The sequence below is a fragment of the Python bivittatus genome, unplaced genomic scaffold (genome assembly GCF_059951505.1).
Source record: "Python bivittatus isolate LINGU-HERP-01145 unplaced genomic scaffold, Pbiv_v1 ctg000480_np1212, whole genome shotgun sequence".
NCBI classification, from domain to species: domain Eukaryota; kingdom Metazoa; phylum Chordata; class Lepidosauria; order Squamata; family Pythonidae; genus Python; species Python bivittatus.
Genome location: NW_028277075.1, coordinates 92353423 through 92379621, shown reverse-complemented (window position 1 = coordinate 92379621; position 26199 = coordinate 92353423). Strand labels below are relative to the sequence as shown.

At 35.4% G+C, this 26199-nt stretch overlaps 1 protein-coding gene across 1 annotated transcript in view; it reads left to right on the top strand.

Annotated features, from left to right (window-relative positions):
* Positions 1 to 26199, top strand: part of LRP1B (LDL receptor related protein 1B) — a 715984-nt gene that overhangs the window by 29032 nt on the left and 660753 nt on the right. Inside the window, exon 3 of the mRNA XM_088145133.1 lies at positions 10364 to 10371. Coding sequence (XP_088001259.1) covers positions 10364 to 10371 — 8 coding nt within the window. The remainder of the gene's footprint in view (positions 1 to 10363; positions 10372 to 26199) is intronic.

Genomic DNA, 26199 nt, shown 5'->3' with positions numbered 1-26199 from the left:
GCAAGAATCAACAGAGAGATAAAAGCTCTGTTTTGATTTTTGTCATGAAAATAATACCTGGTGTGCCTGGATGGCTCTTCCCTTCTATTTGTGTGTATTAGTATCTGCTTTTGAATCTTCATTCACTGCATGCTTGGGGGCGGGGGGAGCGGCTTTGTTCATGCATAATGCTCTCTTTCTGGATTAGGAGAAATGTATCCTTTCATCACAGGGAAATATTATGCTCTGAAGTGCACCAGCCCAAATGAAGATGTCCAAAAAGCACAAAATAGTGCATTGTACTAGCAACTGTAGCTGCTTGAAGTGTCATAATGAGTAAATCTGAGATCATGATATTAAAATTAGAAATCACATACAGTGTGCATGATGGTGGAAGCGATGTTATCACACACAGACGATATTCCATTAATACCTGCACATCTCTGTAAAAGTCTTGTGTTGCAGATTTATACTCAAAATATTCTAGTAGGCTACAAAAGCCCCTCTATACAAGGATGAATATATGCAGACTTTTGTTTTATATGTTCTGACACAGTTTAATTGCTTTAGTATTGAAGAAAATAATACATCAGAATAAATACAGAACCTAAGAACTTTTTTTTCCTATTCATAGAAGAATAAAACTATTTTAAGTGACCCAAGAAGTCTGATTTTCTAGAGAAAGAACTTTAAAATATCATCTAACGTTTCCAAAATGTCTGTTTCTCGAGACATGCAAGACGATTTAATGTATTTTAGCTTAAAATGCCTGCTTTTCCTTGAATCTAGTTTTCAGCTTTTACACATAGCATCCTAATAGCACATCAGCTATTTGCAACGTAAAATGCCTGGGAGATACTTTACACCTTGACGTGTTGTCTTTTTAATTCATAACCCAACCATTCCAATTGAAAGTGCTGAAAGAAAACTAAGACTTAAAGAAAAACAGAGAAAAGGAAAAAGAAGGAATCCATCTGGGGCCACAGAATTGGTGAAGAAATAAAAGCTACTTTTCCTTTTCATTAAGAAAAATGTTAAAAGACCATTTGCAGGTTATGACTACCACTGTACCATAAAAATTAAGAACGCGGACATTGCAATCATTGAGTGCAGGAAAGTGAAAAAGCAAGATGGGTAATTTGCTTTTTCTAATTCCATGCAAGGACATGCTAGTAGGATGACAAAGAAGCAGATGTGGCTTCCCTTTCAAACTTGGCCATTTTCAGTTCTTTTCTTTTTCAAAAGTTCCTTTGTATTGCTTCCTACTATGATGGTCCAGAAATGAACTACAAGAAAGCTTTTTATCCTTTACATTCCCTGGTGTGTTTACAGAATATTTTCTTTTTGTGCTTCTCAGTGTTGATGTTCTGATATGACATAAGCACTGAATCTGGATCTTTCTACAACCTCATAGAAGAAACTAACATGTTCCATTATCGCCTGCAAGGACAGATACTTTTGAAAACAATACAGCAATTATTAGCAGCTAGCATGGATTTGTCAAGAACAGGTTTTTTTCCAGATTAATCTTGCTTTGTTTTTTGATATTATGAGAACTTTATTATATCATATTAAGAATACAATTAAAAAAGGGAATACAGTAAAGATCGAAAATAGAACTAAAAGAAAAAAGACAAAAACTAAAATAGTGAAGATAGAATAGAACGGAAAGCGACTTCTGACTATCTCCCATACAGATATAAAAACAAATTAAAAGTTAATCTCTTACTACTAGTTAATCCAAATTCACATTATCTCTATCAACACAAACCACCTAATTATTAAAACACACAACACTTTAATCCCCCCCCCCCACAAGCATGTAATCTAAGAAGGGTTGCCATAAGGAGACGAATTTAAAAAACAATATTATCTCTTATTAATACTATTAATTTTGCCATTTAAGCCAAGTCCATTAGATAATCCATTCTTCTGCTGTAGGTATTTGTAGAACCTTCCATCTTTCTTGGCTTGTTCATTTTCCAGATTCATCTATAACAACATCTTATACATTTTAACAATAACATATTCATCATTTATATAAAAACATTTAAACAGCTACATATAAGTAGATCAATAAGATATAAAGCCTTTTAACTCTATTCTTTTATTTTAAAATTTAATTCACCCTATCCCTTCTAATTTTTCCCAACAACAGAGCATTTTATTCATTTTCAAAGAAGCTCACAAAACAGCCTAATCCTTTCTATTCCTTGAAATCCTTACTGATATTTCTTTAGGCCTAGTTATATCCACATTTTCAGTATTAAATTTAAAATCAAAGTGTACCTGAAAGAGCAACACATCTCTTGATTTAACACATACAGTTGCATACTTAGAATTTATACAAAGAATTTTCTCTATTTCATCCATCATATTAAATTTTTTCCTTTAATCTCAAAAATTTCCCTGGACCTTAAACAAAGTTCTTTATCTCTCAATTCCAGTGGTTCAACTTTATCCAACTCTTTATCCCTCTCACTTTCCAACAACTTAACTCTGTCATTAACTTTTTTTATTTCCTTCTTCCAATTCCTTTTTGATTTTGTCCAGTTTTAGGTCAGGCTTTTTATCAAGATCAGCAAATCTTAAATCAGATATTTGGTTAACACTTTGAGTAATGGTTTGTGTGATTTTGAGAGTATATTCTTCAAACTTGCCTTTCATCCAGTCAAGTTCACTAAATCCATGCCTTATGTGCTTTTTGGTGACCATTATTACTATTTCTTCTTCTTTCCACCCTTAGTTAAAAATTAAAGAAAGGAAAAAAGGAAAGCTGTTTCTTCTTTTCGATAATGTCCAATTTAATATTTTTGCCCCCTCTTGTGGCCAAAAGTGATAATTCTCAAATGCAAACATAACTGGATAGCCACAACAAACAGCAAGATGGGGGGGGAATCAGCAGCCAATCATAACTTGTGAAAATCACCAAACCAAAAATTTCCCACAGCATTTAAGAGTAAATCTCTCTCAATTCCACAAAGAAAAAGAGAGAGAGAGAGAAAAAAAACTTATATAAAATTCTTTCTTTTTAAAAGCAAAATTAAAATATAGATAAAAGTAGTCTCCTAAAAGCATAGAAAACTTCTTTAAAAACATTAAAACTTCCAGATTGCATGCTCTTATTTCAATCCTTCAAATCCAGTACAATGCACTTTAAAAGTCCCAGAAAATAATGAAAGTCCAACCAGGAGAAGAAATATTTCTGTAGTGGAGATAGCCTCTTTAAATTCTTTAAATAACTTACAACAAAAGTGATTTTGGAGGTGGGGTGGTCGGAAGTAGTGTCTCTTTAAGAGGCTTTAAATGCGGTGCAGCTGATCTGCCCACTTCCCAGCTGATTGCTCACTGTTCATTTGCAACTTGTGTTCGATAAGCTATAGCTGTCCAGAAGACACGTAACACAATTCAATAGCTTCCCCTTGCCCGGAGAATGCTTTGTGTCTTGGAAAAAATTCCTGAGACACCAAATTAACCACATTTAACACTCCAGCTTCAGAAGAGCTTCAGCCGGAGGGACCTTCCATTACTTATCCTCCACCGGAAGTCCCCAATCTTGCTTTGTTTTTTAATGAGGAACTTCATCAGATTGCAACAATGTTGTGGACATAATGCATAGCACTTTCAGCAAAACATTTGTACCCATGGTATTCCCATGAACAAGCTACTTAAGGCAGTAGTGTTCATATATTTATTTGTTATGCACTTACAACTAAGCGGATACAGATACAATTGAAAAATAATGTGATAATGCATATAAATAACATGATGCATAAAGGAGCCTCTAAACCACAAATTCCATGATGATAACCTCTATGCACTCAAAGTGATGGAAAACTATTTATTTATTTTAAAGCAGCTTCACAGGAGCCCATGGGGGGAAAAAAAAAGAGTTGTTAGTGCTTTTTAAAAAAGAAATTAAGTAATCTGATCCCTAGTGTAATCCTGGGGGAGTCTATTCCAAATAACCAGAGCCAGGAAAGAAAAGGCTCTTAACTGTGATCCCATTTTGTATTCAGAGTTGGCTTGGAATTAATTACTTAAATGAATAATCCTGTCAAAGGTTGCTACAGTAGTCCAAGTGTGAAACATCTGGAACATGACAGTTTGTCTGTCACTGTAGTGAGGAAGTGGTTTAGTCTGCTAACATTCATTAAATGAAAATAGCAGATGTTATCTTTTTTTTTTTTTCCCCCCAATTCAAGGTTTCAAAGATAATCTGTCATTGATTTGGACTCTTGGGTGCCTCATGACTGGGGAGACCCATTACTCAAGGTCCTGAAACTTGAAGTGAGAAATAGGAAGGGGAGGACTAAGATGATCAAGGTGAAACCTACAGACTGAACCCACAAAGTATGCTCATCAATTATTTTTCATCAAGTGGGAAAGAGGGAAGGAAAAACGGAGGTTTTGTACTTTACTTTTAATCATTATACATCTGTTCATATATTTCTTCTTTCCATTATACTGATAAGATTGATTCATATTATGTTTTTGTACAGAGTGAAGTCAGCACAAGTTAAGTCTTCCTTTTTAATATAATTTATTAAGAATTTTAATTACAATAGTAAAAACTAATACAAATTAAACTTAGAGAAAGAAAATGAAAAGAAAGAATAAAAAGTTCAGGAAAGAAAGAAAGAAAGAAAGAAAGAAAGAAAGAAAGAAAGAAAGAAAGAAAGAAAGAAAGAAAGAATATACTAAAGAAAAAGAAAAGAAATATATAAAGAAATGACTTCCAATCTTCATCATAAATATAAACAAATTTAATAACTCTTTACCCCTTATAAGGTTAAATAGATATCTCTTCATCCCATATCCCATCCCTTATCTATAACCAAATCCATAAAACATCAACTTTTCAATTCTGGTATCAGCAAAAAGTTCACAAAGGGTTGCCAGAATACTGCAAAAAAAAAAAAAAAAGTCTTATTTTAACCTTGATCAAATAAATCAACTTTATATTCCTTCTTTTTACTTCTAAGAGTCTTAATTTTAATTCAAGCAAAATTAATCAAATATTATCATAGGATTTTATTTCTCTTTAATTCTTCTTTATCCCATCGCACAGATTTCTTCAAGGCTTTAACAAGCCTCTTTTGTAGATCCAATAAGGAAACATTTTCCAGGTCGTTCTCTTGGTTTATCATTTGTATTTCCTTTTTAATTTTTAAAACTTCAGCCAGTTTCTTTTGTATATCCAGTAAAGCATCCTTTTCTAAATCATTCTATTGGCCTGTCATTTGTAGTTCCACTTTTGGTACTTTCTCTATCTTGTCAGATAAAATTTGTTCCACATCTGTCATTCCTTCATTAACATCTTTTAGACATAGTTATCCATAGAAGCAGAGATCATTACTGGCAGTGTTAATATTGTAATTACTAATTTCTGGCTCCATTCTTCAAAGATCTCCTTTAATATTTCCAATGTCACAACATTTTGTGTCATTTTGTAAGTCCCAGTATTAACTGACATCAAAAACAGACTTGTATTTTTTTTTCTTCTGCTTAAAATCTTCAGTCCCTTCTAGTCCAGCTTTTAAAATCCTCACTTATTATGACTTGCAATAGCCAGGATACCCAAAATAAGTTTGTTTCCCATGAGAAGCTGTTTACTTTGTATAGTTAATTCCAAAATCTTATAGTAAAAGTCAATATTCCAAATTTATCTAGACTCATAATCTGATTATAATTTTATTAGATCAAAATCTTAGTTAGCTTTTTGCTGTGTATTTCAAATTCTTTAAGTTCTTAACCTTATAATTAAAGATTGAAGATAAACTCACCCAATGAAGACTTTTCAAACTTGTTATTCCAAAGGTCTCTTATAGTTTTAAGATGTTTAATAGGCAATTTTTGAAAGTGTTTAGAAAGTGAGATTTGTGAACTTGGTATCCTTTATAAGTCTCTGCCACAGTTGTGAGCAAGATGGCTGTTCCTGTCATTTTCTGGTGCTCAAACCCATGGAAAACCACTGTCCTGTGGTCTTATGAGGAACAGCTGTCCTGAGCACATTATCTGGAAATGTTCCTCCTCACCAGTTCCTTGGTCATTGCTGCGGTCATCAGCTCTGCTTTTGCAGAGCCATCTTCAGTTCGCCATATCTCCCCTGGAAGTCCAGCACAAGTTAAGTTTTGTAAAGATTTTTCAATTACGTTCCTGAAAAATACACTTGAGAGTTAACCCCATGGAACAATGGAGAACATACTTCCGATGGACAATGAATAGAATTGATCTGTATATGAATTGCTGGCTTACTGAAGAAGATTTGGTGTTTTCCAATCTGGACACAAGTTGCAGAATTAAATTAAGTCCTGATCCAAGATGATGCCTTGTCTTGTCTTCCAAGATTACATGTTATCTGTAATGTAATGTTTCATCTGCATATAGATAAAGACCATTTAATATGGTTTCTGTTTGATTATCAGATCCCAGATTACTCAAAGAGCTGTACTACCATTGCAGATCATTCAAATGTATTACCACATGGTTGTTTTTGTTTTTTTGCAACTGTCCACCTACTATCTAAGGTTAGGAAGCAGTACTGTGACTGGTATGTTAAATAATCCTCCCTTCATCCATTACTGAATCTTCATGTGAATAGAGGTTACAAGAATTGATAATTACATGGTACTATCGTTTAACTCTGTAAGAGTTAATAGGCAAAAAGCTTTGTTTTTGCAGAATAATTTTTCAGTGAATTCCTTCAAATACAGAAGTTATTTTTGACTTAATTTTGGGTTCACTGAATATCTTTTCCAGTCAGAATTGTGATATATTCAGATAAAGATATTATATCTCATGGTGCATCTTTGAATTTATTTATTTCTTCATAAACAAATGGTTGATACTAAGAATTGTTTTAATTGGTACAAGATGAAATCTATATCAGTGTTAGTTTGTCTAGAGCCCTTTCTCTCTCTCTCTCTCTCTCTCTCTCTCTCTTGTTTCATTGCTCCTAAAGAATGAATAAATAAGCATTGTTTTAACATGGCAACTGGAATATACCTTTTCTGAAGCAACTGAAAAATACCATCATTAATTCATGCAAATGATTACTGCTACTTTATTTACAGGCATTTAGAAACATGGAAAGAGTATTTTAAAACTATTTTAAATTATTTTAAAAGTATGCTGCAATTTTTAAAATATTTAAATTATGTACAAGAATTTAAGTTCCAGCTATTCCAAAAAACAATTGTTAACCCTTTACTCTGAAGATTTCTGTAAGATCCCACAAAGTGCTTCTAGTGCAGAATAGAACTATATGGGTGTGGCTGGGAACAGTGAGAAAAAATGAAGAGATTGAGGTATTCTTAGTAAATGATCAATACTTAGGTGATTCAAAGGCAGTAGCATTTTTTTTTCTTTATAGCTTTAAAGAAACCATTTGGTACCTTCAATGACTTGTTAATTTTATAGGGTTTCTTCCTTTTATATATCTACTAAAAAACCTGTGACATGTTGGGTCATCATTTCAGAGATATTTCCTTACCTAAACAGAGAAACAGAATGATCAAGGACAAAAAAGCAGTGGGAACATGAGTGATCTGTGACTTGCTGCCAGCTTCCCCAATGACTGCTTGTGGGAAGCTGGCAGGGAGTGTCAGAAATTTCCCTCCCTCCCTCCCTCCCTCCCTCCTTCTTCTTCTTCCTTCCTTCCTTCCTTCCTTCCTTCCTTCCTTCCTTCCTTCCTTCCTTCCTTCCTTCCTTTCTTTTTTTCTACATCAAGTTCAACCTCCCTCCCTCCCTCCCGCCCTCCTTCCTTCCCTCTCTCCCTCCCTCAGAACTGCCTGCCACATTGCTGGGAGGAGATGGAACAAAGGGAGCCATAGACTGCGAGGAAAACTTCACCCCCACTCCTCATTCAGACATGTCCCCAAGGGCCCCCTCCACTGGGAGAGGAAGAGGGCTCACCCATTGACCACTGGTACCCCCCAGCCAGCCCTACCTTGTTAGAAGTCATCTGGGTCATTCTCTTGTCCTTCCCTCATTGCCCACCACCATTAAGAGATTTCAAATTTCTGCCTTGTTCCCAAAGCAACCAATTGCAACTCACCCATTGGGCCTTGCTGCAAGCCAATTGGGTGCAGGAGACAGAGGGAGGTGGGAAAGAGGTTGGGGATACACCCATGATGATCATGCTGCCTGGGCTGACCACAACTGCACGGCCGCACAGCAGTGCTTGAAGCAGCAACAAATTTCCCAAATTTCAATCCCATGGGAGTAATGGGTCCCAGCTTTTGAATACATTTTATAAGCTAGCCCATCTGAGATACCTTGGTTCAAAAACTGTTGCCCTATGACACACCGTTTTGCCCAGTTGAAGGTTACAAATATGAGAGCTTTAGTAGTATAAAGATGTATTGTTACATATGTATCTATTAATTAATGATGTATTTTTAAATTCTGTGACTAGTCTTGGACCATAAATATTTAAATGAACAGAGGCATATCTTCCTGATTTCTACCAAGAAATGAAAAGCTTAAAAGGGCAAGAAATCCTGACATGATTGAACGCTAAGCAACTAAAAAGTGGAGTATCTATGTCACAGGAATGTGCAAGGCCATGAATTATGTAGGAAACTAAACTCACTAATGAGAAAATGGAAAGCTAGCACCAAATCAAATCAAAGGTCAAATGCTAAGGCTATATTACTGCTATATGCATAATCTTCTAATACCTAACCTCATTTCTTTCTGCACCTTGCCTTGTAGCCTCTGAAACCCATTAATATGTTTAATTCTGAACTTTACCACCATGCCTCTCATGAAATTTCTTACAATAGCATCAGTCCCTGGAGAATCTCATCTTAGGGTCAATAGATTCTTTTGCAGTCTTAAACACTTTTGCTTCTTTTTTAAACATTTCTTCCTCTAAGACACCAAATTTTGGTTCTTGTTTATTTTCTTTTGGTTTTGGCCTGTTGCATGAATCCTAGACTACCTTGGGTGACCTTCCTCTTTTTGGACTATCAGTCTTGTTCAGTCACTGCCCTCAAACTAGCCGCCTGTGTTTAGGGGTCTATTAAGGAAGAAAAGCCCATTTATTCTGCTATCACAGAGGCTTGCCTTTGATTAATTGCCCTTTTAGTCAAACAATAAAGAGGCTAAAGATTCCAGTTGTTCCGTAGCAAAAATCCCCAATATCTTCAGTTAAGATGATTCAAGCTTTGCATCCCGTTGCTATTTTTTTTTCAAAGAATATGTGAAAGTCTCCTCTAGATCACAAGAATCCTGCTTCTATAATTTTCCTCCAAAACCAGCTCATATGTAGATCATGCCAGGAAAGGTGTTCTGCTGCTGCTGTTGTTGTTTTCAAGCCATCTGCTGCTTACTTGTGCTAATTCTCTTGAGGAGCTAATGAGTATTCAAAAGAAGTTGTAGACCTTTAACGTAACTGAACTTGATTTTATACAAAGTATTAAACTCTCAAGAGGATAAGCAATGAACTAACATACTTCTATCTAAGACTGAAACTCTTGACTTGTACTTGAAGAATCATTTTATGTTATGTTCACGTGGTGGTTGTAAGAATCACTTTCCTTTCTCAGCATGACAGCTTTCAGATGTGTTGAGATTTCAGTTCCCAGAATTATGAAAAGCCATGAAGATAATTACTATTTTCACAGACATTTGTACTGGTGCCCCCCCCCCCAACACACACATTTAAAAAGGCATCATCTGAAATACATATGGGACATAGCTTTTGTGTCTCAGAAAGACTTTTCACTGGGACTTTTGCACTTTATGATAGATCTAATGAATGAATGAGTATAGCGTGTTATTTTAAAGGATGCTTTAATTCATCCGCTAAAGCCAGTTCAGATGAAAAGATAGCATAGTGTAATTTTTCTCTCCCAAAACCCATTTATATACAGTAGGGTGAAATATAAGAAAGAATTTAATGTCAACATCACACATTTACAACGTAGGTGTTATCTATAATATTGCAGTTGATCCATAGCTCAAAATCTGCTTTGGAAGCTTGGTGTATCATCTAGGGCAGATTTGGGGACTCAATGGCTAATGGAAAAGAAATAAGAGGAACAGGACCCATAATACATACAAGCCCACCCATACAACATTGCATTTTGTCATTGTGTCTTAAGTTGTCCTGAAGTAGAGCTGGCACTATCTTTACACAAAATGAGGCAGCCATGCTAGGAAGGAAATGCTGGCAGTATAGGGGAGGCAAAATCATGATGACAAAGTATAAAGCGAGGGTGAGTCATGGCCTGTCTTCAATTCTCTAAACTAATTGTTATTAGTCAGAAAATTAACAAAACCATATTTCCAAGAAAAAGTAATCATCTTACGTTACTTTTTGATTGAACTCCATCATGGGCATCCACAGGGGTGATCAAAAATGTCAAGATGGTAGAGACATCTGTGTGATCAAATCCCTGCCATTTTTTAGATGAATGGGATGACATACATTAAAAGGAGGCAGGGATCCAATCACAGTCACACCTGCCATTTTGACTTTTTTGATTCCCCCCCCCCACACCTCTGAATTCAATGCTACAATAACTGTCTTCCTGGGGGGAAGAAAGGGTAAATACCACTATCACTTAATTATAAAAAGTTTTAATTTTGTCATTTGTGGTTTACGTGCGGCATTTTTAGTTTTCCTTTGCCTTCCAGAGTGGTGTTCTATCTCTTTTGTCCTCCAGTTCTCCCTCTAATCCCACTCTTCAAATTTCCCCTTCATTTTCTTGATTGATTTCTCTTCAAACCTTGCTTTCTTAGATTTCTGTTGGATCATCTATCAGTTCTGCTCCTCAATGGAAGCATTGTAGTCTAAGCAATTAGATTCCTGTCCCAGAGATTTGGAATAACTTAGGTAGTATGAGTGATGGATCTTTTCAGAGTGTCTAGCTCCTCTGTAAAAGTCAGGAAGATGACCCAATCATTGGTGGAAGAACAAAATTCCAAATGTTTCTAAGACTTCTTCTAAGTTACATGGCAAATCAATAAAGCTATGTGGCAGATCTTCAGCTGAATCCCCTGATTTAATTAGGTATGATTTCTTCAAAGCGCTGCTTAGCATTTTTAGGTTCTGGGGAAATAAGGAAGTAACCTATATGCCTTTTATCACAGGCATCAACATAATTTACTTGGAAATACATAATGCTTTGTACTGGATTTATAAATGTGTCACTTGAAATTTCCCAAGTCAATGCCTTCTCTTTCATTCTTGCTCTCTGTTTGAGAAATGTAGTATATATGGAAATTTTTTTGGGGGGGGGGATAATTTTATTCAAAGGAAAACAACCTATGAATAGATACATTATTTAATATTACATCAAAAATCAAATATTTAAATCATGTTGTCAGTATTGTCTCAAAAGAAAAATAGACTAATATTTTGAAATAAAACTGATTGCAATTTTCTCAAGATCTGCTGTCCAAATCAACATTCTGTTATGTCAAAAAAGTCCCAGTTTTTCAAATGAACTCAACAGAAGTTTACCTTCATGCCCAATTTTTCTAAATGTATAACCAGTACTGTTCCTAAAGAAAGTACATCAATAGTTCTTTTCTTTAAAAGAAAAGGAGAACAACACATACTGTCAACTTCACACATATTTTAGAGCAGTGTGAAATTTCTGGGGTGCATTATTTATTCAAGTTTGGTTCCCTTTGGAGAGAGGAGCCTGGAGGTTTATGGAATTTTACAGAATTTATTTTTACTTTCAAGTAGATAAGCTGACTATAAATGAAGGTACAGCTTAATAATATAGAGCCAAAGTCCAAACCATTGTATTAACATAGACACACACACACACACATACACACTCCTCTCTCTCAAGTCAAAGTCTCTTCTATACTTATTTTTCTTTTCAGAAATAATATGCCTCCTTCCCTGGTTACAAGAGGATTTTATATGAGTGATACTTTCTGCCCATCATTAATCTTTTTGGGGGCAATTCCACCTTGCAATCTAGGGTCCTGTCTCCTTTGCTGCTCTCAGCTGTTTCTTAATCCAACCTTAGAAAGAAAGAAATGTCAGTCTGGATGGCAGTGGGTTGACAACAAGGCCAGGCTAGTGTTCAGTTTGGATTACAGCCATCACAAGACCTCATTGGTCCTTCCCAGTGGGTTGCTGGAGCCAGTTTTCACTGGCTTACTTTGTTAACTTTTCTGGAATTTTGCAAGCCAACTGAAAGCAGAGGAGAGCTTCAGCACCTAGCATACCAATCAACTGTTCTGCAGGCTGGCAGTGTGGCAGCAGCAATGGAGCTGGCAGGGCAAGTTCTTAAACATTTAGCAGCATGCCACTGGTCCTTCCCCTGTTTCTTGCCTTTCCCATACATACAGGGCAGGCAAGGAAAGAAAGGAAAATGTCTACCAATGATTGTGTTTTCCTTTTAGAGGTTGTTCTTTCCCCACTAATCTCTGTGCCTTTCTTGGTGATGGGGTATGAAGGCACTACAGCTAATCAGAGCTGGGGCTGCTACTAGAATAGAATGAAGCACTAGAGATCATCTGATCTGAAGGGCTTAAGATCATTCAGGTTGGATGACAGCAGTCTTGAATCAAAACTGGGAGGCATGCACATTTGAAATGGGTTAGGAGTAGGAGCAGGATGATGGCAATCCTTCCTGCACTCAGGAAGCAGTGGGTGGCCTGTATTGGCAATGGGCCAAGCAGGAAGTATGAATCTTTCCTTAGATCACATGAAGAGATCATTGGGACATCATGCCTAAGCAGCATGCCCTTGTAAAATATAAGACTTTAGATAGTTACTGCTTCTTAGCCTGTGATCCTGATAGCACATTCACAGAAATCTGATAGAAACCCCATAAACATGAAATACGGCTACAGTAACCATAAAAGTTTACATGATCATTAAATGCTACTTGAATGAAATCATTTATAATTTCTGAAAGGTCAAACCTAAACCTAAATAAAATGGTTTTCGATTAAACTTAAACCTAGATAAAATATTTAAATATACTACCAACTTTACTTCTCAGTTGACAAGAATGTACTGTAGTAATACATGTGAAATCTTTCTCTTTTCTTCTTGTTATTAAAACCTTTGTGCATTGGAACAACATATTTTGCTTATGGTCCATGGATTTTGCAATGCCAGTCTGAATAATCTTTGCAAAATATAGGATTTTTTTTTGACATGCAAGTAAGTATCACATTCTTGATATTTACATTTTTATTGTGATATTTATATTTTTATTCTTTTTACTGTTTTGGATTTTAATTGTGAGCTGCCAAGAGTCACCCTTTCGGGGAGATCGGCAGCATATAAATTTAATAAATAAATAAATAAATCTAACAAATAAATAAATAAATAAAATTCTCCTTGCAAAATATGGATCTCAGTTTGAACAGCTTTATGCAGATCATAATTATTATTGTGTAACTCTGACTTAATTGTGCATCAGCCTCCAATATATCTCACAATAATATTCTTGAACTTGAAATGGATAAACCTGGCAATGCTGATTTCTCACATGTCCTGTTGAGGAATTCAGGACATTTTCTCAGTCCTTTGTGCGCATGACCATCAGCTCAATCCTCCACCCTGCTGCACTGAAGGACAAGTGTGAATACAAATTCTACCCACATTCACTTACATGCAAGGAGAAGCTTTGATGTTGTTTGAACATCTGTTTTATCAGTGTTCATAACAGATGAGAAAGATGAGACAAGCTCAAGTAAACATGAGGACAATTCTATTTTAAAGTTTGCACAAAAATCTGAATACATTTCTGTGGAGTTTTTTCTTCCTGATTCTTATACCTTGCGTATTTCCTTTAAAATTAAAACATGTTTGGTGTTATTTTCAGAAATATGTGCTTGTGCTTGCTTTTCTGCTACTTAAAAAATCTTTATGTATCTTTGATTGGACAAGTCAAATTTTAAAGGTAAAGAAATACCTGTATTTCAGTTATTTTTTTAAAAAATGTAACATTCAGAAGATTTATATTAGAATAACAAATGCTTCTTTTACTTCATCTTATACCTGCTGTTTCTTCAAGACATTTATTTGTTATAGGACAAATTCTGCTTTCCTATAAGAAGTGTGGTATTGTGGGTATTTCATTCACTCTACTTCAGAGAGCAGGGAATCAAGATGGCATAGGTAAGTTAAACACGAACAAATAAAAAACCCTAATCACAGTGTTGGTATAACACTCATAAAGAGCCAGTCTGGTGTAGTGGTTAAGGTACCTGGCTAGAAACTAAGAGACGGTGAGCTCTAGTTCCACCTTAGGCAGGAATCCAGCTGGGTGACTTTGGGCAGTCACTTCCTCTCAGCCCTAAGAAGCGGGAAAAAAATAATAAAAATGGCAAAACACTTCTAAAAACGTTGCCAAGAAAACTGATCAGATTTCTCCAGGCACTCACAGGCATCAAGACTGATTTGAAGGCACAAGTAAATTAAAAAATAGTACTCATATAAAGCAATTCAGTTGAGATTGATTGAAAAAACATTTTTCTTCAGATTTTTCACTTAACAATTTGACAGTTATCTGGCAAGGAGGAAGAAGCTCTAAATACAAACACCTTTCTTTGGGGAAAGAAGAATGAAACAGATGATCAGCTCCATCTCTTCCAACTTTTTGGAAGCATATGTTTGCTATTTTCCTTTGAGGGCCAGTAACCTCTTGCATAGTTATTGAAGCATATATAGCTGAACTTGGTTGCTTAATAATCATTTTCTTACAGTACTAGTCTTTCAACTGAAATTAGGCCAGTTGGTCAAATGATTTAAGAATTTTGCTGGATCAGACCAAAGGCTGATGCTTTCAAGCATCCGTAGTTGACCCAGAGGATTGCCTGATATACAGTGGTACCTCGGGTCACGAACACTTCTGTTCACGACCAATTTGGGTCATGAACAGCACCGTTCGCAAAATTCTGCTTCCATTCGCGAACTCCCCATCAGGTGATGAACAAGTGACGCGGCCATTTTCCCTGCTGTGACACGTGGTCGTGGCTTCCTGTAGGGAGGGGGACTCTCCCTCCAAACAATAATCGCCTCCCTGTCCTCCACGCCTCAAGCAAGGTTACCATTCTCTCTCTTCATAGTGTACTGTACTGTACTTTGTGTCATATTTTTGTGGTTTTTTAAAAAAAATACATATGGTTCAGAACGGATTAACCATATTTACATTGAACCTTATGGGAAAATTTGATTCAGCTCGCGACCAAAAACGGTTGGCAACCAAATTCATAGGGGTCAGAACAGATTAACCATATTTACATTGAACCTTATGGGAAAATTTGATTCGGGTTGCGACCAATTCGGGTCGCGACCAGAGTCACGGAACGAATTAAGTTCGTGACCCAAGGTACCACTGTATTTAGGAAGTACATAAGAAAAGATGAAATTGTTGGTTTGAATATTGTTTACAAACCAAACCAAGGTAAACCCAAAGTGTTGTGCTTGTGAACAAGCTGTTGGTTTTTTAAACATTATTCTTGCAAAACATTGATGTTTTCTAATGTTCTTTTACATGCTCCCCAAAATGTTTATCTTTCAGTATCTATTTTTAAATGAGAAATGTAGCATAATATACTGCTGCTTTTTATTATTACAGGAATCATGTAGGTGGCTAGCTTAAAGGAACATGGGGATTTATATTGGCTCAAGTTTAATTTTTATTGACATTTATAGCTTCCCTCTGAGATTTAAGGGAAAATATGGAAACAAAATCAGGTCAGACAGGTACAAATGAGAAGATATTGCTCAGAGCGGAAAGAGCTGTGAAAAAACTAAATCCAAATTAAATGGAAGCAAACAGAAGCTCAACTTAGCTTGCAAGACACATAGGTAAAAAAAGTGCAGCTTTTACTTAGTGCTTAATGGAAATGTGAAAGAGAGAGAGAACCTCTTCAAAATCCCTGCTTTGAAAGCTCATCAAAAGTATGTAAGAGAGATTTCTGTCTTTTACCCACAATACAATTTTTAATCAATGCCCAAACCAGACATGTCAGTCTAGAATCATAATGCTGGAATTTTTAGTCACTACATATAATTTAGCACAGCATGATTCCTGAGCTAGCTGACAATATCAAAGCTGGCTGGTTTTAAGGGATTTTAACATTTGTATAGGGCAAACATGCTATATCGATGTAACATAATGATTTTAGTTCAAAGTTTAGCACCTTTCTCAAACTGAACAGTTACTCCAGAATAAGAATGCAGTACAATATACTTGGTAATTTCCTTCATACTTCTGCTTTTGAAAGTATTTACATTTATTTTAATATTTGACATTTTATTTTGTATTTGTTATATCGGTCGGTATGAACCTTCTACAACAATATCAACTTTCTACAGCTATTTGTTTTGCTTTCTTATACATTTAGGAATATGGGATTACTGGAATCCATGATACTTAAAAAATGTATAATCATCTTCATCCCTTAGTTTTACGAATCTTCCTCCTCTCCATTTTTCCAGTGCACCAGCCCCATTACTGGGAAGAAAAGCTGCAATTTTATAGCTGTATCTTGTGCATGTTGAAGAATCAATCTTATATACTTTCTGTGCAAGTACTGAATAGAAAAACAGAAGAAAACAAACTGGCAAATTGTTTGGTTACTAGTGTGAAAAAATAGTGATTGGGTTTCTCTCCCATCATAAGACTATAGAAAGAGACTATGGTGGGGGGGGGGGGGGATAAAAAAAGTTTCCTTCTTTTCTTTCAGAGATCAACAGCTAATCTGAAAAGTAACTCTGATGTAGTAGGTCAGAGTTTTTTTGAAAGGGATTCTATAGAACTGCATGGTTTTCAGTGACCATAGAAATATTATGCACAATGCTAGCATAAAATAGTAGCATTTGATACTATCTGGGAAAGCTTGTATGCTATCTAGTTGGTGCATAATTATCTAGAAAAAACAATCCCCCATTTCAGATCTTCTATTTGGAGGCAGAATCCTTGTGAGAATAGTGACATCTTCCTGCTGGTGTGGATGAAATTGATTTAGCTTTGTCCTACTTTGGCTTTGTGATATAATTTTTGGACCAGGTTATTCAGCACCTTTTGATGACAATTCTTGCTAGTGCGTTTTTTAAATACTGCATTTAGATTGTTGTGTGCATGTGTGTGTGTGTGTGTGTCTTTCTGTCTGTCTTTCTGTCTTTCCTAATAAGGAAATAAATAGATGCAAAAGGAGCATAGTTGAGATTCTCGACTGCTATCACACTTCCATCCTAACAGTCTGGACTAGAAACAGCTAATCCAACCAATAAATAGTAAATAAATAAATGCCCCCAAAGTCATATTTCTTTATCAGAAGATTACAATACAAAAACTCTAGCAAGTACTCTATTTTCAGATGAGAAATGAATATACAATCTAAGGCAGCACAATCTGGTCTATTTCTCACAGTTTTTGGTGTAGAAGAGAAGAGACTTGGCATTTTTGTGAAGGCACGACAGTCTACATCTGTTTTAGCAATTGCTGCTAGACTTCTTATTAGTAGGAGATCTTCTTGCAACTAACCAGAACCCATGACTCTCCTTTAGGAGCCCAGGACAATGGCTTTCTGATAAATTAAATACATATTCATGTTTGAGTCTGAATCAAAAAATTGTCCCATGGTTGTAATGGGATATTACAACCCGCATTGTAATGAGAAGATGACCACAAGAAAAGAAAAACTCAGGCTACCAACAGAGTCTAAGGTGCGCTCAATATCTTGATGAACTGTATCATTACTGTCTCCAGCAAAACAAACCCTGTGAAGCAAATCCATTTAAATTATGATACCTGCATAGAAAGTAGTCATAGATATATGGCATTTTATGGAGACAAATTCATGTCAGTTGCATCATGAAAAATAGTAGGGAGTCTAGGAAAGATAGGATATTGTGTCTAACAATGTCTTGTGATACAGACATGCATGCTGTAGAAGCACAGGATATCCATATGTATAGCCTGTGTTTCCAGGCCTTTCTTAAAGAGACGATTAAAAAAAAAAAAAGTGGCCCTGATATGATTATATAAGTCCAAAAACTGATATCAGCCTGTTTTCTATGGCCCCTTCAGCTAAACACCTGGGAGAGTTTTTCTTTCATAGAAGAAGATAAAGGAGGAAGGATCCTGCATTTTAAGGAAACAAAGTAAGATGACACATTGCCTCAAAAGACTAATGTTCCAAATGTCACCTTGAAGTAATTATTGCAGGGCTAGTTTGCATTTAAGTCAATCTTTTAATTAAAGGATTAAATTGAGACCTAATGGAAACCCAACTGTTTACAAGATTCTGGATGGATGAACTGGAAAATAACTAAATATGATTATGGTCCCCCTCCACCTCCATTCCCTCATTTCCATGATCCTGTTCTTACCAATATAAATTAAGATTTTTCCTTACTTCAGGCTTCTGCTAATCAAAATAATAATAATAATAATAATTGTTATTACTACTATCATCATCATCATCATCATCATCATCATCATCATCACTACCATTATTTCAAATGAAAGAATGTTGTATCTTATTGGCTTTTTGTGACTCTCCAGCTAGACTGTCCATGGCAGTGAAAGTCCCTTCATCCTAAGTGCTTTACTGATAGGTGGGAAAAATCTATGAAATCTATGAAAAGTTGTACCAGTTTAATTTCTACTTAAATTCTAAAATACAGTAAGAGGTACATTACATATGGCATTTTACTTATGTGGAGATGGGGATGCTTTTATGATACACTTATGTTATGGTTATATATAAAAATTGTACTCTTATCTGATCTTACGTAACATACTTTGTTCAAGAAGTTGGACTAGGAGCAGGGAGAAATTGCTTATCTTTGTTTTGTCTTGTAAAAACCAAAACAGAATCTATTTCCCACAAGAAGCTGTTTGTTTTTTATAATTAATTCCAAAATCTTATTGTAAAAATGCCAGTATTCCAATTTTATCTGGACCCTTAGTCCATTTATAACTTTCTAAGATCAAAATCTTATTTAGCTTTTTGCTGTTTATTTCAGATTCTATAAATTCTTAAGCTTGTGATTAAAATTTTCTTTTAGTCAGGATTGAAAGCAGATTCACCCAGCATTTTCAACTTGTCATTCCAAAGGTCTCTAGCAGCTAAACACACTGTTAAATATGTAAAGATTTAATATATAGCTGCTCTCTATGCCTGACTGAAATACCTAAGTATTTTTCAGACTATAGAAAGAACATCCAGTCTATCAGATTATCTCTTCTGTGATTGGGTTGTGTGTCATAAGTTTGTCTTTGGTGAAGCAATCTGTTGTGCGGCAGTAAAATTTAGCCCCACCAAAATTTAATGCTGTCAACAGTTTCTGAAATAATTGGCAGAAGGCAGAAGAGAAATCATTTAAAAGAAGATTATGCAGGAGAAATAGAGAAAGTGTGGAATTAGGACAAGCACATATATAACAAATGGAAGATTTATTTATTTATTTGTGACATGTCTCACCTGCCTACTCTCAGATGACTCTGGGAAGCTTCACAAACTAAAAGCACAGTAAAATAAACAATACACAGCAAGGAGTAAAACCCAACAGGCCTGTGGAGGAAAACCACAAAAGACACAGTATATCTCTACTTCACAAAAAGGGGACCTGCTCATTTTCATATAGATCCTCTAAGAAAGGATCTAACCTATGCTCTGTGGGTGGATGTGGCCTGCCACCCAAAATAATTGGTTGCCATCCGTGGACTGAAAAACAAATATATTTGCTTGGCCCATGAGACCGAGGAAGAGAGCCCTTGCCACCTCCTCAGGTGCCCATTTTGGTGACAGGTTCACCAGCTACTTCTGCCCAGGCAGAAAAACAAATCTCCCACCAGCATTGACAAGAGTGAGAACAAGCCATGATGTGGGGAAGGAGGAGGAAAGAAGGTTGCTATTCCCTGCTCTAAGTCCTAAGATGTATGAAAAGTTGCTAAAAATGAATTTAAAAATAATTCAGAAAAAGAGTTATCATTTATAAAGGGGAACACACACACACACACACACACACACACACATCATTGTTGTTTCTGTTGCAGATGTTTCAGCTGCAGCCCTACCATTTTGTTCAATTCACAAGCAGATGACAATTTTCGTATCTAGAACTTGCTTTTGATTTGTTCTTTGTGTTCTTCTATATTACTTTTTTTTAATTAAAATTTTTAAGAAAAAAAGGAGAACAACATTCTTTAACTTTGTCTATGCTATGATGTATCTCATTCCATGATACTTTCAGTGAAAAATGCATGTAGAATATTTGCTGGCAATTCCACAATTTAATATAAATAATAAAAATGCCTTTTAATTACTTATTTCTTCCAAAGAACTTTTATTAACATGGCACATTTTAATGAATGTAAAATGTTGGTTAAACAAATATAAACAACTCCATGGGATATTTTAGGTGAGGTAGTATATCTTCTTGCTATTGTCCCATTCCAGGCATAAAATGAAACTGTAGTAAGAATTTTACTAAGCTGAAGGTGAAATCTCCCAGACTGTTAGAAGTAAATAACTTGTTTTAAAGACCCATTTGTACCATTTTGTTCCCAGCCCTTTTTATCCAGTTGGCATTCTGTTTCATTCGCTCATAGGACAACTCCTGTGTCAGAACTTATAGAAAAGCTGCAAGCTCACAGTGAATGAAAAATGTTATTATTTTTTTAATCTGTTCAATTGTGTCCAGTTCTCAGACTTTGCCTCGACAAGTCCCTGCAGTTTTCTTGGCAAGGTTTTTCAGAAGTGGCTTGCCCTTGCCTCCTTAAAGCTGAGACAAAGTGACTGGCCCAGGGTCACCTAGCTGGCTTTGTGTCTAGGCAGGACTAGAACTCATGGATCTCCTGGTTTCTAGCCTTACATCTCAATATGGGAAGGACTTTATTAAAAGGCACACGGAAAAGGTGAAGGTGAAGACAGATGTTATGGGGGTTACACAATAACAGAACAAACTCATTTAAAAACCAGCATGGTAATTTTGGGCAATTTTTAAAACTCTCTCTTCCTCTCCCCACTGAGTTCCTTTTAGGTCTAGTAGGCATATTTTGTGCATTCCTAAATATAGTTTGCATGATTCAGGAAAGAATCTGAATAGATTTTGCTGATACTGGGCTTCATTTCAAAAGCTCAAGACTCTGTGGGAGATGGATGAAAGGACCTTAAAATGAATTATTCCCTCACCATAAAACTCCTTCAGTAAATTGGCAACTAAAACACAAAAACAGCTTTCCATCATTTAGTTGCAATTTTAGGATATTTTTATAGTAATTTTATTAAAAATTACAATTAAAAAGATAAAAATTAGTACAAACTAAAAGAAAGAAAGAAAGAAAAAATAGAAAGTGCAGAAAAGAAAAAAGAAATAAAAATAAAAAATAAGAAATAAGAATATAGTAAAGAAATACACACACACACACACACACACACACACACACATATACATATATAAAGAAAACACTTCCCCCTTCATCACAAGTATAAACAAATTTAGTAACTTATCACCATCTCTTAAAATACAACAAATGATCTCTTCTTCCCATATTCCATCTCTTATCTGTACACAAATCCTTAAAGCCTCATCATTCAGTCCTGATCAACAAAAATCCATTAAGGGTTACCAGAGATAACAACATATTTATTTTAACCTTGATCAAATAAACCAACTTTTACTTTTAACAGTCTTGATCTTTAATCTCTTCAAATAATGTCCTAGAACTTGATTTCTTTTGATGTTTTCTTTGTCCCTTCTCACAAAATTCTTCAAATTTAACAAGTCTCTTTTGTAAATCCAATATAGGAAAGTTATCCAGGTCACTCTTTTGGTTTGTTATTTGTATATTACTTTTAATTATTAAGACATCAGCTGGTTTCATTTGTATGACCAGTATGGCATATTTTTCCATATCATTCTTGTAGCCTGTCATTTTTAAATCCGCTTTCAGATCAGTCTCAGTCTTGTCCAGTAAAACTTTTTCCTCTTCCATAGTATCTTTTAAATACAGTCTATCTATAGAGGCAGACACCCTTAAAATTAATTTCTGGGTCCATTGTTCAAAAATATTCTTCAGTATGTCCAATGTTAAATATATTGTTCCATTCTATATTTGTAACTCAAATTTAAGTGTTTTCTCCTTTAACTGTAATCTTTAGTTGCTTCTGCTTCCCTCTAGTGTCCAACCTTCAAAGTCTTATCCTATCACTTTTTAAAGAGCATTCAAAACAAAAGCATTTTCCCACAGGGAGGATTATTATAATTAATTCCAAAATCTTATTACAAAACCATCTGGACCCTATGTCCGTTTGTAACTTTCCCAAAAAAATCTCTTCTACCCATATCTCATCTCTTATGAATAAACAAATTGTAAAAGCTCATCATTCAGTCCGAATCAGCAAAATCCATTAAGAGCTACCAGAAATAATAACATATATATTTTAACCTTAATCAAATAAATCCATTTTGTATTCTAACTTATCACTTTCTCTGAGGAAGAAAACAAAAGAAATCTCTCCCCATTTATAAACAAATCTTTAAAGCCTTGTCATTCAGTCCTGGTCAAAAAGAAATTCCATTAATAGCTACCAGAAACAACACATATATTTTAACCCTGATTAAATAAATTCAATTTATAGTCCTTCTGTTTACTTTTTAAAAGTTTGGTCTTTAATCCCATCAAATAATATTCCACAAGTTGATTTCTTATAATTTTCTCTTTGTCTCCTCTCAGGAACAGCTTCAGTGGTTTAAAACTTCCCTTTTGTAGATCCAAGATAAGAAGGCTATCCAAGTCACTCTTTTGATTTATTATTTGTATGTCCCCTTTACTTATTAAAATGTCTGCCAGTTTCATTTGTGGCATCTTTTGCCATATCATTCTTATAATGTCATTTTTAAAGCCATTTTCAAATCCACATCATCTTTTTCCATATAACTCTTGTACTCTGGCATTTTTAAAAATCCACTTTCAAGTCCACATTCAAGTGAGCCTCAGACTCTATTTTGTCCAGTAGAATCTGTTCTTCATCTGTAGCCTCTGTGAGATCCATTTTTATAGTGGCAGACAATCGTGAAAGTAATTTCTGAGTACACTTTTCCCAGACAGCCTTAATTTCTTCTATAGTCAGATAATATTGTTCCATTGCATTAATAGGTCTCTTCTCCTTTAATTGCAATCCTTAGTTCTCTTTGGTTCCCTCTAGTCATCTTCAAAGTCCCTCTTATCATATGTTTATTTTCCAATCAGCAAAACTTTCCCATGGGAGGATTTCTCACAGTTAGTTTCAAAATCTTTATATATACTGTTATAAAATTTTAAACAACCCACAGGAAATATTCTTTCAAGTCTGTCTGACCCCTTAACTTTCCAAAATCAACATTCTAGCCCCTCTTTTGTTGTTTCTCCAAAATTAAAATTTTTATTTTTAATCCTTAAATTTACATGAAACTTCTTTCATCCAGGATAGAAGGAAGTTCTCCTGGCATAAAGAAACTTGCCCTTCAGAAGGTTCTTATCATCCAAAAGATCAATAACAAGCAATTTCCTACGGTAGTTAAGTGAGCAAGTGGTCAAACCCAGTGTCTGTTTCAACGGCCAAACTGCAGCTTAGGCAGGATGACTTTCCCCTGGCTCCCATAGCATTCAAACCCATTGAAGATCACTGTTCTGTATGAGATCACTCATCTTAGTGGGTGAGCCTCTGTATGGAGCAACCTGTGGGTGATCCTAGTCCTTTCCTTGATCCAGAGAGGGGTTCTGAGGAGTTGACCCATTCACTGGCTCTTCTTTCACCATGGCTGTTTGCTCTGCTATTGCAGAGCTGTCTTCAGTCTGCCATTGCTTCCCCAGAAGTCCTGTCATTCAAAGACAGTTTAGAAGACCATCTCAGCTGCTATAATTAAAGTTTAGGAGACACAGTGTCTTCATGGGAAATTCTCTCTATATCTGTGAGTTTCATAGAATGAAAAAGAAGAATATAGTAATTAAGTCCTGTATATCTTTTAATGATGTTGCATAATTAACATTTTTTTTATTTTAAAAATGCAGCTTATACTGCAAAGGGAACTGTATTTAAAGTGGAAAGTGAGGTCAAAGACATAATTCTTCATTCCACTATTGGCTTTCCATGAAATTCAGTTGTCCTGGGTGGTGTTTAGAATATCTGTTGAGAATTCATTAACACAGATGTTAAAATGGTCTCTGTACAGTGCTCTATATTATCAAGAAAAATGTTATTTTTGATGGTACCCTCTTACACAGGAAGTAAAGTTCAGTCAGGAATGGATGACTTTGTTCTAATGAGCAGATCTGCATAAATGGCATACATATTTATCATTCTGCTATGGCAAAAATAAGATATGTAATGATCTCAAGACCCCAGATAGCCTATGGAATTTGAATTTTTCTTTAGGAGCCTGGGAATCCTTGACACTTGCAAAATTAGGGTTGACAGTGAGGAACTTATAATCTTTATCTATATGTCCTGTTTCTTTGTTCTTGTATCTATATTGATAACCATCTTCAGAAAACATCGCTACAAAAAATAAATTGTTTCAGGATAGCAACCAGATTTATTTTGAAAACATTGTTTCCTGAATTAGACTTTCTTAGCAGCTTAGATGTTATCACCATCAGTACAGGTAGGCTTATTGAAGTTTGTAAGTAGCACTCTAAATCTGTGTATGATTTAGATTCATATACAATTTTAATTAACTTCATGGGCTTTATCTGGATTATTGATGAACTCTTAGAATCAGACTTTTACCACAAATATCAACTGAAGTAGTCCTGGAGCCTTCCTTAGTTTGGCTCAATGCACCATCTAATGAATTTTAATCCCCTTACCTCCCCTTTTGCTTCTATTTTCCAGATAAATAATACATTGTAGTGATACAATAAAAGACAATTTGGTCTGATGACTTCCTTTTTTAAGCTAACTTTACTTCATTTTTCAGCAGATTTGTTCAATATTTGTAGCCAATGTGTTTCAGTGAACCTCTGTTGCACTTTCAGTTCCTTGGCATGGCTGTTCCTATTCTTTAAAACACACACACACACACACTCACAAAGAAGCTAAAACATGATGTTTTTAATGTCATAACATATAGGTGCATTTATTACATGGTGAAAATTTTAAGGTCAAATCTACAGTGACCACCTATAACCTGAAGCAAAACCCTAATAATTTTGGATAAACTGTTGACTTTTATTTCTAACTGATCTGCTCACATTCAAATCCTAGTGAATGGATAGTGTTATCTAAGGATATATTTTTAAATACCTTAATTCCTACTGATACAACATAGCTGAACTTTTCTATTTTGGTCTATCTCTGTTTAAAATATGAGGCTAACACTCAGTGCTTTGGAAAATCTGTCCTTGTATGTATTATTATGAACTGAAAATGTTGGAGAGTGAGAAAATATGTCAACTGAATTGCTACCAAGCTTGTCGGATACACATGGACTCAAAATGTATGCTGCCATTTCCATATACTTTAACAATTAATGCAAGCCATTTGTTTTATTCAACAGTGATTTTATTCAACAATTTTGTTTTATTCAACAATTATTATCAGTCAAATTATTTTTTCTGGTCTTTCTTCATTACAAGACCCATTGATTGATACCTTGTTTTCTGAGTTGGGTTAACAGAGAAACATTGCCCTATGGCGGATGGCGGATGGTTCACCATTTTTTGCCAAGTCTTAGAGCTAGGAAGGATTATTGATTCAAATGCCTATTCCTCCACTTAAAGGTAGTCACCTTGCAAAGCAACAATGCCACGGGACACATGTCTCTTTCCAATGTTCAGCAGTGGCGATAAAACAGGTATCTGTGGGATGTAGCATGACCTATTCTCTAGAGCAGGGTTCCTCAACCTTGGCAACTTTAATGGGTGGACTTCAACTCCCAGAATTCCCCAGCCAGCCATGCTGGCTTGGGAATTCTGGGAGTTGAAGTCCACCATCTTAAAGTTGCCGAGGTTGAGGAACCCTGCTTTAGAGGGCTCTGGATGTCTGTCATTCTGATATGGTCAGCATCAGAAAAAGAAAAGAGATCAACTTTTATCTACTTTTTTTCTTTTTCACCAATTAGTGATAGACAAGAGGTAAATGAGTCTATTTCTGCTCCTACTATTAGAAGGCAACAGCAGAGAATATGAGTCAGCTTTCTTCTTTCCATCTCTGTTCCATCTTTTTGAAAATGAATGCCATTGTAGAATATTACATAAGAATCAGAGAGTCCCTATTGCACAGTGC